At 39.2% G+C, this 15,686-nt stretch overlaps 1 protein-coding gene across 2 annotated transcripts in view; it reads right to left on the bottom strand.

Annotated features, from left to right (window-relative positions):
• Positions 1-788: 788 nt before the first annotated feature.
• The window catches only part of WARS2 (tryptophanyl tRNA synthetase 2, mitochondrial), an 87,360-nt gene continuing 72,462 nt past the window's right edge, over positions 789-15,686 (bottom strand). For both annotated transcript variants that reach the window (XM_022583944.3, XM_089917018.1), the window contains 2 exons: positions 4,493-4,611; positions 789-2,919 (listed from right to left, as the gene is read on the bottom strand). In XM_022583944.3, the coding sequence (XP_022439652.2) occupies positions 2,471-2,919; positions 4,493-4,611 (568 nt within the window). In that variant the 3' untranslated portion in view covers positions 789-2,470. The remainder of the gene's footprint in view (positions 2,920-4,492; positions 4,612-15,686) is intronic.

The following is a 15,686-nucleotide window of genomic DNA, read 5'->3' as shown; positions in this document are numbered from 1 at the left end:
TTCCCAGGTGATGCTCATGTTGCTGGTCTGGAGACCACACTTTGAAAAACACTGTTATAAGATATTGAGTAATGGTGCCTGATACATAGTGAGGACTCAGGTGTTAGTTATTGTTTCATGATTGGCATCTTTATGGTCTGCATCAAGAAGGTTTCTTACAAAAAAAAATCCATACTTCATTAGGACTCTCTAGCCCATGTTCTGACATTATTTTGATAGATGTTTGTGAGGCACCTACAAAGGGCAAGATACCTCCGCTGTATTTTGAGTGACAGTCTGTCAAGGTGGGTTTGAAGTATGGTTTGTCAGTAGGTGGAGCTACAGAGCACCAAGTTACCTGAGCATTATTACCACCATCTAAGTGTCTTTCATTTCAACTCTCCACAAAACATACAGAAAAAAACAATTAAAATCACCTAGAAGGTAAGCCGCAAGTTGGATTTCTCTCCAATTTTTCATCTCAATAAGAAGATTGTGCTGAGTCCTGTAAATGGCAAGTGGAAGGGGTGTAAAAACAAATCTAGGTTCTAGCCTTGGCTCTTTTATCAGCTTCCTGAGATCAAGGGACACCTCTCTCAGTCATTATGGACTTGGATATTAGACTTGATGAGTCCTCAGGTCACTTTCATACAACAACAGGATTCTCACAAGCCAACCTCTTCTGTACAGGGATTTGCTCCTTAGAAGTTACCACAAGTCATCTGGTTTTCCTCCTCTGAGATTCTTTCCACGGTGCCTTTAGTTCTTCGGATGAAAGGTGTGGCAAGGGGGTAAAGAAAACACACGGACAGTTTGATAGATCCACCTTTAATTTAGTCATTTTCCAGTATTCATACTAGGGTTTCTTTGAAAGGAAAAAACCAACCAAACAACAAAAAAAAGAGGCTTGCAGAAAATATGCCAAAGGAGCTCCTTAGATAAGCCCACTCTAGACAACCCATTCCAAGAAAAGATCCAAAAAGGGTCTTTTAATTTGGATTCTGGGATGCAGTGTTAGGTGTATTTACATCTGTTCTGATAAAAGGACCACTCTACTTTCTTCTCTTAGGAAATGAGTAAAAATTCTTTGCCCAACATGCTCGTCACTCATATATAAATGGTGACGATTGGCAAAAAACTTACAAGTAATTTCTGTTACAAAATCAATCAGGCCCTGGTGTGCTGAGTCACAATTATCATTTCCGCTTTCAGGTGTGGGAAAGGGATGTGCAGAGAAGGTAGTTTTTAGAGTGACTTGCTACTACTTAGACTGAGGTAAAGGTAAGATGAGAAGCTCCCGCTCACTGGGAAAAGCTGACTTGTCAGGCCAACTACTCTTGCAGTCGGGCAGAATATACTTTGAAGTGTCTCTGAAATAAGCATAGGAGACAGGACTTGGGACCGGCCTTGGGGATTCTGAGTAACAAATGTGACCAAGGTTGGCTGAATCCAGGTTTAAAGCTGGCAGCTAGTGGTTGACTTGCTGATATAAACAGTGTCAGTAGTTCAGGTCTTATATTTCCAGTACCCACTTTCAAAACAAGAATGCTTGTAGTCTCAAACATGTGGCTTCTCTGACTTCTGACTTCTGTGCTGATGAAAAAAGCGCTATTCTTAGGAATAAGGAGTAAAGGTTTTGATCTTGGATTTGCTTCTTACTCACGGAGAGATATTGTACAAGCTAACTGTACTCTCTAAGCTTCATGCTCCTCAGGTGTAAAACGGCAATTCCTCTCCTACAGATTTCACAGTGGGTTGGTGATGTTAAACTGAGAGACAAATGCAAGGAAGTACTTATTAAGAACATAATGTATGGACTCGGGCTTTTGTACAATAAATAAATCAAGCTGAAATAATGCAACCTTCTCAGAAGGTCATACCATGTATCTCTGAATTTAAAAAACAAACGAAAAACCCAAATAATACTCGCTAGAATAGTCAGTGTGGTCTCTTGGGAGATAAATAGATTAAATACAATAAAGCAGGTACCATCTCAGTGACAAATGAATGATAATCATCAACCTATTTTTATGAGATCTGAACACAAATTGGTTCAAATGGCATCCCAAGGATTATAAGCCTAAAACTTCTACATATTACTTTTTAAAAGGGGTGGGATAGAGAAAGTGAGCACCTGTGACAGTAAGGACTTCAGAGACAAAAATGAAACACGCACTTGCCAAATTGCTACTTACCTCAATCACATTTGTGTGAATAAATAAGGCCGAGTGTGCCTCACATAATTGAGGATTCAGATAGCTATGCCTTCTTTGTTTGCTCTTTTTTTTTCCCCACAGAATTTCGCTGATGGGATTTAGAACATTGCTCTATTTGAAGGCTACAAATCATTATTCATCAAATGAAGCCAATGATCAGGTACACCAAACTGTGTGTCCCCGAACTATAATTGTTTGCTTGTGAGGAAAGCTGCCTTAATAGGAGTGCGTGGACCACAAGATAGAAAAGACTTTTTGTGACTCGTTGAAACTTCCTATAGAAACCCCACCAATTTCTTCACCTCCTGGCACACGGGATATGCTAATTCTTTGGCTTTTGCTGACCCAGCTTGTAAAACCTTCTCTAAGTGGTCCTTGTTCGTCTTCAGTTTTTCAATTTCACTCTTAATTGGAGCAAATTTCTCAATCACAGCATCTGCCACCACCAGCTTGTAGCGAGCGGTGTCGATGCCAGCGCTGCGGCAGACCACCTCCTCCACAGGGAGCCCTGTCACTGCTGCATGGATGGCCACCAGGTTGGACACGCCCCCTCGGCTGGCTGGCTCGTAGGTGACCTCCGAGGTGAAGTCCGTCACAGCCTTGCGGAACTTCTGCACTATCTCCTCCGGGCTGTCTGTTATTCTGACAGTGGCCAGTTTATCAGGGTCTGATTTTGACATCTTGGCAGACGGATCTCGCAGGGATTTTACCTTCTTCATTGACGCTAGGTAAAAACACCAACACACACGTACCAGAAACAAAAATCAAACAAAAAAACAAAACCATAAAACACCAATAGGAATGTCAGTGTCTAGATCTTAAAAAGTACCAAGAACACCAAATAACTTTATTATTTTTATCTGATTATACTCATTGTAATAAATTAGCAATTTCTATAAGCATGAAAGTAAAGGTGTCTGAAATGTGCAATAAAATGTTAATATTTTGATCATATTTTCATGCATCTGTTAATGCATATATAAACATAAAAACATATAATCTTACACAAATGAAATTGTATCAATCATACTGTTTTTGCTGTGCATACCTATTAAAAAAAATATTGTCTATTTCCTTCTTCTCTGCTCTTCCTTATTGGCTAATCACCCCCTGCCCACAACCACTGCCCTTCCTACCCCCATGCCAGTTTTCACAACCTGTGGCATCTTTCCATTTCTTTACGCATGATTATATAAGTAATTACCAACACACACACACACACACACACACACACACACACACACGCAAGAGTGAAAGAAGTGACTTGTTTATTGCTCTGATAGAATCAAGATGTTAAGCTGTGCTTCATAAAACCTGTGTTATTAATAATTGCCTAATTTATGGCTATTACAGAAACATATAAAGTTGAAATAGGTAAAATAACAGTTAGCCAAAGCATTAAAATAGTCCCCGTTGCTAAAAGAAGGTTGATTTCAAAGCATGGGGTGCCCTGAATTTATTTGTGTGAACTGTTGGAATAACTTAGTAATTTGTATCCACCTTATGTTTCTAAATTGACACTAGGCACATGTTATACTCTTTAAAATGCAGCCACCTGAATAAAGATGGGCAGAGCTTAGGTTCAGTGATCTCCGCCCCTGCCACAAGTTTACACTGCTACCAAAATGTTGATAGAGATTTACAGCTTTTTTTTCTCGAGAAGATTCCAGACGAGCATAGCCTTGCAAGCAGATGAGGTTTTGGATTCAGTAGGTAGATTGTACATTCTATCTCAGTTGTATATTTAAGAAGGCAAAGTGCGAGGATGATCAATGCCCTCTTGTTTTATCTAGATTATGATCCAGCAGTTCTCACTCTTATGACTTTTGTTCTACTGTGAATAGAGAAGGCAAGGTCAGCTGGCTTTGGAACCAGAAGAGCTCAATGTAGGGCCCAGCTTTGCCACCAGCTAGATACGCAACTTGGATACAAAGTCAGGCTTGCCAATCCTTAGTTTACTCATCTATGAAATAGGGAAAGATACCTGCTCTACCAAATGAGATATGTTTATATATATACATACATATATATATATATGATACTCTATAATGAAAATGATTATTTGTAGTTTCTAGTCTCTCCCATACTTTTCAAAATTTTGGTTATTTTAGTCAATAATCCAATGAGGTCTACTAGTCCTACATTACAGAAAAAGATGGGATTCTCATTATAAATCCTGAAATCTGTGCACGACGAAGCCAAGTTTAGTCCCAAGAAAGTCCCAAGCTTCTCAGTCCGTTATCCAATCCTCTCTTCAAAATGCATCCTGATTTAAAAACTGTATGTTTGTTACTTACTCAGAATGGACCTGGGTACGGGGAAGAACTCCCCGTACTTCTTGTTAAACCCCTGTGCTAGATCCTGAACTAGCTCCATGTGCTGGACTTGATCCTCCCCAACAGGAACGTGTGTGGACCTTTAATAAAAGACAGACAGAGAAACTCAGCAAGGCTCCTGCTTATACTAAAATGATATTGCAAGCAGCTGCATTTCCCATGCCTATTTCACTGCTCATGTTCAACAAATGTTCACCAGCTACGGAGGGAGTGTTGAGACCCAAGTCTTTATCTGTGTATCAGACAAATGGCAAGGAGACATTTGTCTACTCTAGTTCTGTTTCTTCCATAGCAGAAGAATACAGCTTTCAACAGCAGGGTGACAGGATCTTGCTGGGAGGGAGGAATGGTATCTTATATAGCATATGTTCCAAGCCTAAGTGTATTTTAAACCACTCCTCTTTCCCTCACCCAGTTAGCACATATTATCCCAGCTTTGACCAGATGCTTTTTACTTCAGAGCTTGCACTCACACTTGAAAGACACTCCAGCCCACTCTTCAAATCAAAGATGGCAGAAAGCTCTTTGGGCAAGAGTTTTCCTTCCCTGTCACACAGCGAGTAACTCAAGATCTTTTTGGAATATGCTCTTTCGTTTTCAAGTAAATTGTAATCACAGAACAATTAATATACTGCAGGGAACTTAAATGAACAACATCTATTAGTACAATGTTGATGGATCTCCAAAACAATGTTGAATGAAAAAAGCAAGTCGCAGAAGACATGTAGAGTACATGAACATTTATCTTCAAAGTACATATGACAATATTATATATTGTTTATAGATGCATACATAAGTATAAAAACATACTGGAAGCTCCTCTACAAATTCATGATCATAGCTGCCTCTAAAGAAGGAAAGAGAATGGGTCGGGGGAAAGGAACAAAGGAGACCTTGATTTTAGCTGCAATATTTTATTTTATTAAAAAATGAAGATGGGGCTTCCCTGGTGGCACAGTGGTTGGGAGTCTGCCTGCCGATGCAGGGGACGCAGGTTTGTGCCCCGGTCCGGGAGGATCCCACATGCCACAGAGCGGTTGGGCCCGTGAGCCATGGCCGCTGAGCCTGCGCATCCGGAGATTGTGCTCCGCAGGGGAGAGGCCCCAACGGTCAGAGGCCCGCGTACCGCAAAAAAAAAAAGAAAAAAAAAAATGAAGATGTAAAATGAAAATTATCAACATATAAGGACTTTATTTATAATTAGTTTAGTCCCATATATAAAGATTGCAGTGTTGGATCATGACGAGGTACATCAAACAAGGGAAGAATTAACCATTATAGAGAAGTCTTGACGGGGAAAATGTTATACTGAAATATTAGTGGGGAAGGAGACAGGTGACTTTAAGTATTTAATGTTTGGCTGGGAGTTGACATTTGATAGTATAGTTAATAAAGTGCTGTAGTATCTTGATCAAGGAAGTTTAATATTCTGCCTGTGAAAGCAGCAGCCTTAAAGTAAACTTGAATATTTAAATGACAATTGTACATATGAGGAGAATAGCAACTTTTCAAAACAACCACAGAAAAGAAAAACTGCTAGAAAACTATGGTACTTTGTTATAGAGAGAACTTCCTAGCCTCGTGGTTAATTAGTGGTCCTTGAAAAACTGGAAGAGATATTATTTTCCTTGGGAATTACTGTCCACAGGCTACTGGTTTATTGAAAATAGTTGTGTAGAGCATGAGGAAGTGGAGATAGTTTTGACTATCATAAAGACTAGCTACTTTATCCCTGATTTAAAGCTATACTACAAAGCTACAACCATCAAAGCAGATTATACTGGCAGAAAAACAGACACACAGATCAATGGAACAGAATAGAGAGCCCAGAAATAAACACATGCATGTACAGTTAATTAATCTATGACAAAGGAGGCAAGAATATACAATTGAAAAAAAAAACTCTCCTCAATAAATGGTGTTGGGAAAAATGGATGACTACATGCAAAAGAATGAAACTGGACCAATAACTTACACCATATACAAAAATTAACTCAAAATGGGATTAAAGACTTGAATGTATGACTTGAAACCATAAAATTCCTAGAAGAAAACATAGGTGGTGATCTTCTTTACATTGGTCTTAGGGATATTTATTTTGGATCTGATTCCACGGGCAAGGACAACAAAAGCAAAAATAAACAAATGGGACTGCATCAAACTAAAAGGCTTCTTTTTCATTGACTTTCTTTTTTTTGTTGTTTTTTTGCGGTACGCGGGCCTTTCACTGCTGTGGCCTCTCCCCTGCGGAGCACAATCTCCGGACACGCAGGCTCAGCGGCCATGGCTCACGGGCCCAGCCGCTCCGCGGCATGTGGGATCTTCCCGGACCGGGGCACGAACCTGTGTTCCCTGCATCGGCAGGCGGACTCTCAACCACTGCGCCACCAGGGAAGCCCCCTAAAAGGCTTCTTTGTGAAAGAATTAAAAAGTAAAGTGCTGAAGGTGAGAGAATGAAGCAGGATGAGACATGGTAGCAGTGTATCCTGGTGACTATTCTTTTTCATGTGATACATCTGCTCAGAGAATGAAAGAGCCAGGCAGACAGGAGTAAGAGAAAATCTAAGGCAGAAATACTAACCTTAGATAGTATTGTTGCTAGTATTGTTGTGTTGCTTAGTTGAGCAACACAAACAATTGCGCTAGGTGCACAGTGCACCATTCTGCTCTCCTGTTGAATTCTGAGCAGGGAATTCAACTAGCGTCCAGGTAGACAGAAGGTGGACACAAGGGCCTTTCATAGATTTTGTCTATGGGCAGACACTATTTGAATATAGTTTTCTTGTTCCAATATGGATTTAAAAAACCCAACACATAAAAATCAATTGATCAAACAGACAAGTAAAAGGCCCCAATAACAGGGCCTATGAAAAATATCGTGGAACAAAGGAAGGGGAACTTTACCCTTCAGACCCTGAGGAAGGTCAAACATTTGAAAAGCACTTTTACAAGAAACAGTTCTGTCTTGTTTTTTTTTTTTTGTGGTATGCGGGCCTCTCACTGCTGTGGCCTCTCCCGTTGCGGAGCACAGGCTCTGGATGCGCAGGCCCAGCAGCCATGGCTCACGGGCCCAGCTGCTCCGCGGCATGTGGGATCCTCCCGGACTGGGGCACGAACCCGTGTCCCCTGCATCGGCAGGCGGACTCTCAACCACTGCGCCACCAGGGAAGCCCCTAGTTCTGTCTTGTTTTTTAAAGAAAATTGCTGGGTAACCTCAATAGGATTAAAAGACGCATGGCTGTTATGAGACATGAGCAAGAAATCACAAAAGGGGAAAAACATACGTGGTGATAGAACACAATAAAATGAAGGGAAAGTGAAATGATGAAATAAAACCAAACACATAATAGAAGAATTGGGAGAAGTAGGAGCAGAATCCTAAGGACAGGTCATATCAGTGACATGGATAAGAAACTTGAGGCTCTTCAGGAACTCAGAGCAAGAGGAAAAAAAGAAGTGTGATGAGCAAATGACAGGTTGGAGGACCATCCTCTGATCTAAGATTATGGTCCTCCTCAGGAAGACATCAAGATCATATGAACAAAGCAATAACCTCAAACAGAAGGAGGATTTACTGAATTAAGAATAAACAAGTAAGCAAACAAAACTGAGTATTGAAGGAACTCAACAAGTTTTAGGAAAAAAACACTGGAGAATCACACCAAAACACAACCCAGAAGAAATTTTAAATGACAAGTTAAAGAAAAAAATCCTATATGCCACAGTCAGAAAATAAAGACAAAAATAAGAGAAATCAGGTTGATAATACAATGGAACAATGTTTATAGGGCTGTGAGAAAAAAGTATTAAAAACCTAGCCAAGCTGTGTTTTATATATGAACTATAATAATAATTATGATGACGATAATGAAGTAGCTAATAGCTACTGAACACTTCCTATATGCTGTACACTTTGTTAAGCACTTTTAATGTATTATTATTGTACTTAATCCCATTTTACTGATGAGGCAAACTGAACAGAAAGAAATTCTCAGGCATGTAAAGGACTGGAAAAAAATTTGAAGCAAATCTACTGACTGAAGAACTCAGAAATGGAGATGCCAAGGTATAAGGACTGGCTGTAAAGACTAAAAACATAAAGTCTAAATTTTGGTTACAATTTGAAATAGAAAATGATGTAGTCTAAAATCAAGCCATTTAAATAAAAACAATCTATTGAAAATCCCAGGTTAGTTTACAAAATCAAAACGAAGTGTGAGTAGAGACTGAGGATCTACAAGTGTGATTAATAACCCATCTTACCACATGATATCACGATAACATTTATTTGGAATGATTAGCAAAAGATTCAAAAACACATTTTTGAAAAGAGAGAAACTGGCATATAAATGGACAATGGCCAGACATTATATGGCCAAAAAACTGACCCCAAACCTCTGGAGCAACTAGCTCAGGACCAAACCACAGTCTCTGCAGCAATGGGCCCAGCATGGTCAATGACTGCCAATGTCCCAGTTCTTTGTCCTAGCTTTGTCCAACTCAGGACCAACCAGAGAAAGTCAAATATGCTTCCCAAACCAATCACATAAGATGCCCCATTTCTAGTTAGTCAGCCTCCAGCTTCCCCGTGGCAACAACCTCTAAACAGAGCATCCCTGAAGACTTTCTTTCCTATAAGGCCTCTGTACTCCCCTGCTTGCCAGCAGAACACAAGTGATGGTGGCTGAGTCTCTTGCTGTGACAAGTTCTGAAAGGCTGTTTTCTCATTTGGGTGGTCTTTGTTTAAAGATGGTCACTGCTAGAACTAAAAACAGAAAGCACACCTTCCAAACATTGGAATACATAAAAGCAAAAAAACCACAATCTATATAGCAAAAGGCAGAAAACAAAGAAAACATTAAAATCAATAAAAACAGAAAACATTTAATGATGTGGGAAAATATAAGCCAAAAAAAATAAACAAAAACCCAGGATGCAAGTTTTTTGGAAAATACATATAATGTACATTCAGATAAAGGAGAGGCCACAGCGGTTAGAGGGGGCGCTCTGCTGTCAGGCAGTTCTGGGGTCAGATTCCTGCTCTGCCACTCACCAGTTGCGTGTTCCTGGGAGAGGTATTCAACCTAAATCTGTTTCATTTTTAAAGCTGACTAATAATAAGTTCCTACTCATGGGGTTGCTTGATGAGTGAGTAAAATAATGCATGCAAAGCTCACAGTTTGGTGCCTGGTAAACAGTGTGCAAACAAGGAATGTTAACTTCAAAAACTGGTTTGGAGGAAATGCACCAATATGTTAAAAAGAACAGAAATAGTAGCAGTGATTTTTAATTTTTTCCTGTTGAATAGAGAATGCTTAAATTATAATAGAACATTGAAATGAACCTGTGAGAGACTGTTGACTCTCCTACTACTAGACCCTATAAAGACAGAAAACAAAATGGTGTATCCTGGAAAGTTTACAATTCAAATGTTTAAGGCAGGGAGCTGGATCTATTGAACATATTGCTCTTCTATCCTACCAGAATGTTCCTCCCTTAAATCCTGCCTATTGTTGCCTTGATTTCAGGTCTAAGCTTAAATATCACCTCTTTGGAGAAGACTTTCCTAACTACCATCTCCACAGTTGGCTTTCCCCTCTTATTCTTTTTCACAGTATCTTATTTATTTTCTTTATAGTATTAACCCTAGTCTAATTATTTTACTTCATTTGTTTGTTTATTTAATTGTATGTTGTTTTCTCCCCTGCTATCAAATAAGCTTTTTGAGAACTTGTCTTGCTTTTCAATCTATTTCTAACACCTACTAGATTTGCCTGGTAGGTAGGAGAAGCTCAACAAATATTTCTTCAATAAATGAATGATCTTAAGAGGAAGTAAGTATAATGTATATAGTTATATACCACGAGAAAAATTATAATAAAATAAGCTTATGATCAGACTGAATCTAAATCATAGCTCCAACAGCTACTAGCGAGTTACCATAGCCAAGTGTCTTACTGTTCCTAAACCTCCATTTCCTCGACAAAATGAGGATCATAATGGTGCTTACCTCTTACTGTTGTTTCAAAGATTAGATGAGCTAACCAAGCATAGCACAATATTTGATAGTAAGAGCTCAATCAACACTGGCTATAACATATATTCATTAACATCTGATACCATGAAGGACAAAATGATACAAGAAAGGTATATTAGGGACCTTGATGGGAGGTACCTTGTGGCTTTTTTCAAACCAGGACCATTTTCCTTTTTGATAGCTGACTCATACCACGAACATAAATATCAACATAAAATCCCAGAGACAGTCACAGACCTGGGCAGCAATCCTGATTTGGGAAGAAGAAATATTTCAAACTGATAGTTCATATATCTGATTAGGTTATACCCCAATACAAATGGTATGTTATAGAATTCTAAGGAGTCTTTTAATTTAAGGAAAACAGAGACAGGATAATGAAGGCAAAGGGAAAATCCAGGGACCATGACAAAGGATCAGGAAGTAGTTTCTCTTCTTCTAAGGTCAGTAAATGAATTTAGGAAATTCTACAAAATGATTGTTAGTCCATGTCCAGTGCTCTCTTCCACACAGCCTGGAGAAGAAAGTCACTGGCTTGACAAGTGGCAAAAACAAAAATGTTCCTTTTTATGTTTCCCTCCTGTCCACAACCCTGTACGTGCTCCCCTCTGAGATGTATGTGCACACGCCCACCTTCCTAAATTCCTGTCCTTTGACTGGACTTTGCACTCCTGTCTTGTAATTATAGTGAGGCTGACACACAGAGGTTACCTTGACTCCCCCAAACCAAATTAGTCAACAGGGCAGGTTAAAAAGCAATTACAGTAGCCCATAGGAAATCACAATGGACTGCAACTAACACAGAAAAAACAATTACCATAATCAATACACTTTAAGCACATCAAAATGAATATTTCCACATGTCAAAATGGTTCCAGATTCACCAAGCAACCAAACTAAACAGAAAACACATTTAGTTTTCATAATGACTCTGCATGTGTCTTTTCCTTATGTCGGATCCTAGCCTCTTTTCTTACAATTCTGTGAGGTTTTGCTTTTTCAAAAAAGGATTAAAAAAATTTTAATTTTTTTCACCTGGACCTATTGCTCCACTTGGCTTTTTCATCTGATTTTAGTTTGTTTGTTTCTAGTCTTTCCTCCCCCTGCTCCAGCTGGTCCTTTCACCTCCTGTAATTTATCTTGGCCCTTACTTCTCATCCATTGAGTTTACACTCTACATTAATTCAGTCTGTCTTTGATTCTGCTCACTTATGGGGCTGATTCTCTTCACATTTCAACCTCTCTACTCACACTCTTCCTCTCACTTCAAATAATTTAGTGCTGTTCTTTTAAAATTTATACCCTACATAATGATCTCCATATTAATATGTCTTCTCTTTTTCCCCATTTTCTTTTTTTTTTTTACTTATCCTGACTGTACTTTCTTAGACACAACATAAAACAAAAGTCTTTCATAATTTTGATTGTTACAACTTCTGTCACACAATAATGCGTCTGATCATCTTCCTTGGTGACTAAACCATTTTTCTTTTGCTTAGTTCCTTGTGGCATCTACGTTTACTTGGGATCCACCCCACCCCTCTGGCAGAATTAGTGTCCAGATGAATAATCATTGCCTACAAATATCTGCTCACAGAGATTTGTTCTCTTATTTTTTTTCCTACTACTTTGGCTGTGTTTATGCATTTTCGGCGCTACTGCCTTTAGCCAGCCTGGCTGCGATAGGAGTTTGGTGCCGTTTTTCCTTTTGTAAAGGATGAATTCACCACCACTGGTTGCTTGTTGGCTATTCTGTAATGACTCTTTAATTTAGCAATTATTTATTGAAGACCTATGCTATGCAAGGCCTGGTGCCAGTACTATGAGAGATATAAAGAAGGTTTTAACTTCTAGGGAGTTAGCTTCCAAGAGGAGAGAGAACACCAACTGAAGCTATAAATTCTTCTGGCTAGTCCTCTTACAGTATTCCCTATCTCAATGAATGGCAACACCATCAATCTAGCTGCATAAGTCATAAGGAACCTGGGGACATCCCTGATAGCTCTTTCTCATACACATCCAATCCATTATGAAATCTTATCCACTTTACATCCTAAAATCTCTTAAATTTGTCTCTTCTCTTCATCTTCACTGTCACCATCATGGTCTAAATAGGCTAACGAAAGAGCCTCTTAATAGACTACCCTGGCTGCTCTTGTGCCCCTATAACTCATTCTGTGTATTTTAATTATTTCTTTTAAAAGTACAAATCAAATCATTTCACTCTGTCCTTAAAAGTGCACAAATAGCTTCCCCCTGCTTTTAGGAGAGTGTACTGGATTGTCTCTTGATCTCTCAGCATCATTGTTTCCTTCTACGTTATTTCTTGATTTTCAGGGGCTAGCAGCCTGTAAGCTACATTTCTCAGACTGCTTTCCAGTAGGGTTCTGGTTTACTGTAGGCGCTTGTCTGATAGCTCAAAAGTGAAAGAGAAAGAGAAGAAATGATTGCTTTGGCTGTTGTTGGGTAAGTATGTGAACCTCAGCAGAGTACTGAAATGACATTTGGCCAGCAGCTTTCAGAATCTCATAAACATTCAGGACACACTGACTTCGCAAAGAAAGAATGTAATGCAAAAACTAGATGTCTCCAAAGCAGTTTTAGGAGTGAATTATCTCAGCTGTTCTCAATGGCAGTGGTCTGATCCCCAGACATTACAGCAACTCAGCTTCTCTCTGGAATTACCAAGTCTGACGTTTCCGACCAATCATCTCACTCTCTGTACTCTTGGCTTGGGGTTGGTTTTGGTTCTGCTTACTCATAGTTCCTTGAGGCCTCTGTTTCCACATTTTCCTTTGTCATTTCAGCTTTTGCTTTCACTATCTTCTTATCCTCTTCCTGTATTTCTCTGTTCTAGTTCTTGAGAAAGAGAACCTGAGTAGCCCAGGTAATCACTCTCATCTCTAGTTGAGCAGACTTAGTGGTACCTCTCTAAAACTTCTTCTTTTTTTTTTTTTTGCGGTACGCGGGCCTCTCACTGTTGTGGTCTCTCCCGTTGCGGAGCACAGGCTCCGGACGCGCAGGCTCAGTGGGCATGGCTCACGGGCCCAGCCGCTCCGCGCCATGTGGGATCCTCCCGGACCGGGGCACGAACCCGCGTCCCCTGCATCGGCAGGCGAACTCTCAACCACTGCACCACCACGGAAGCCCAAACTTCATTTTTTTATCTGTAAAATGGGAATAACACCACTTAACTGTCTTGCAGAGCTGTTGTGAGAATCTGAATAGATAATGTATGTGTAGCAGCCAGTATGGCACCTAGCAAATAATGCTCACGTGTGAATTCCTTCTTCCCTTTCCCTCAAGTCCATGCATAGTGCATTTTTCTAGATTAGTGGCCTTACAGTTACTTAACAAGTATTTGCTGTATGTTAATAAAAACTATGTATGTGTGTATATATATGTGTGTGTGTGTGTATATATATATATATATATATATAGAGAGAGAGAGAGAGAGAGAGAGAGAGAAATATTTACTTAATATATATATCTAGCTATTAGAACTTAGATATTCAGAATAATAATGTAGATATAAAATAAAAAATTATAAACCCTTGTTATTTTTGAGTATTTTGTCTCTCTTCATATACCTGCTATTTTATTTAAATGCTCTCAAGCTTAAGATGGTCTCAGGTCTCCATTCCTGGGTTCCTTACGAAGTTCTGCCAAAACAATTACATTAATCTCTCATACACTTATCTGGAAGGCTCCTCTTCCATTCCCTTCCCTCTTGTTTGTTCTCCACCCCACCATGTACCACTCAATTCTAATGCTGATTTTGACAAAAGCAAACATGAAATCTATAACTGCCCTGCACATCAACATTTTATGAAGACGCCACATACACATTTTCTGGTGAGAGAAAATATGAATGTTTTTTGTATCTATTTTTATTTTTTGTATTTATCTATGTTTATAATGTATATATTCATAGACATTCTAGTTATGATATTTTTCAAAATCCAGAAATATCTGAAACAAAACCAAACAAAAAGTAACCCCAAGTGCTTGAGCTCTGTTATAGGCAAAACAATGGTACAGGCTAAAAATCAGACCTGGGTTTGAGTCCTGCCTCTGCTACTTATTTTCAAGCAATTAGGAAATTTCTAAACTTGGAAGGAAGCACAGTGATACAGATGAGAACTGTATGTTAGCCGAATAAATGTTGTAGTAGACAGAGCTGATTTTATTGTACTTGTCTGCACACTTTGCAGGGGTCCAAATGACACATATGCCCTGGTGTGGCAATGGCGCCCCGGGGAATAGTCTGAAGGAAGATGGCAGGAGGAAAAAGCTCAAAGGAACAGAGTCTATGGGATGGAGCATGGTGGCTGGTAGCAGTATGTCCAGCCTGAGACCAGACAGGAAAGAAACGTAGGGCTATCTCTCTTTAGAAAAGGAGCGTGCAGGTACCAGCTCCACATCTTTGATCTAATCGTGGCATTACAGGGAGATAGTTTCTAGTTTCTAGGCTAAGGTAGGAGACAATCATCTTGAATACTGATAATTACCTAGTTTTGTAGAAAAATACTTTTGTCTGTTTAACAAGTTATATATAAAATATCAGAAGCCTGATGGGGATAGAAAAACATATGTCATGAAAATTTTCTTTTCAGAAAATAGGAAAAAGAAAGGCATCTTATGGCATTCTTAGTACATATTCTAACCACCAAATAGATCAGTAAGCATTAAAGAAGGAATATTTATAGTATGGGAATTTTTTTGCTACTGGGAGTAGGCTGGGGTTACTGAGGCTGGAGAAGTACTGCTTATCCTTGGAAGCCTTAACCGACTGTGAGAACCTGCTGATGTTGGGCAGAGTAAGACAGACAGGAAGCTATCGGAAAGCTCTTGGTGTTTACCTGCCCCCTCTGAAATAATTATTGTTTTGTGTAAGAAAAGAGGACATTCTCAACTTCAGGCTTGGGTTGAAAGAAAGGTAGATGATACGACCGATTTGGGGATGTTAAGGAGATATTTCTGCCAATATCAGCCTTTTAAAATGTTGCTTGCACTCTTAAAATGTTTGTATTTATATACTAGGTGATATCAATTCATACATAATCTGTTTAATAACCCCCTGAGCTATGTCCCATTAATGCACTTTATGAATGAAAG

The sequence above is a fragment of the Delphinapterus leucas genome, chromosome 1 (assembly GCF_059928025.1).
Source record: "Delphinapterus leucas isolate spDelLeu-1000000601 "Yukka" chromosome 1, BTC_Dleu_Yukka2, whole genome shotgun sequence".
NCBI lineage: Eukaryota > Metazoa > Chordata > Mammalia > Artiodactyla > Monodontidae > Delphinapterus > Delphinapterus leucas.
This window is presented reverse-complemented; position numbering and strand designations above follow the sequence as displayed.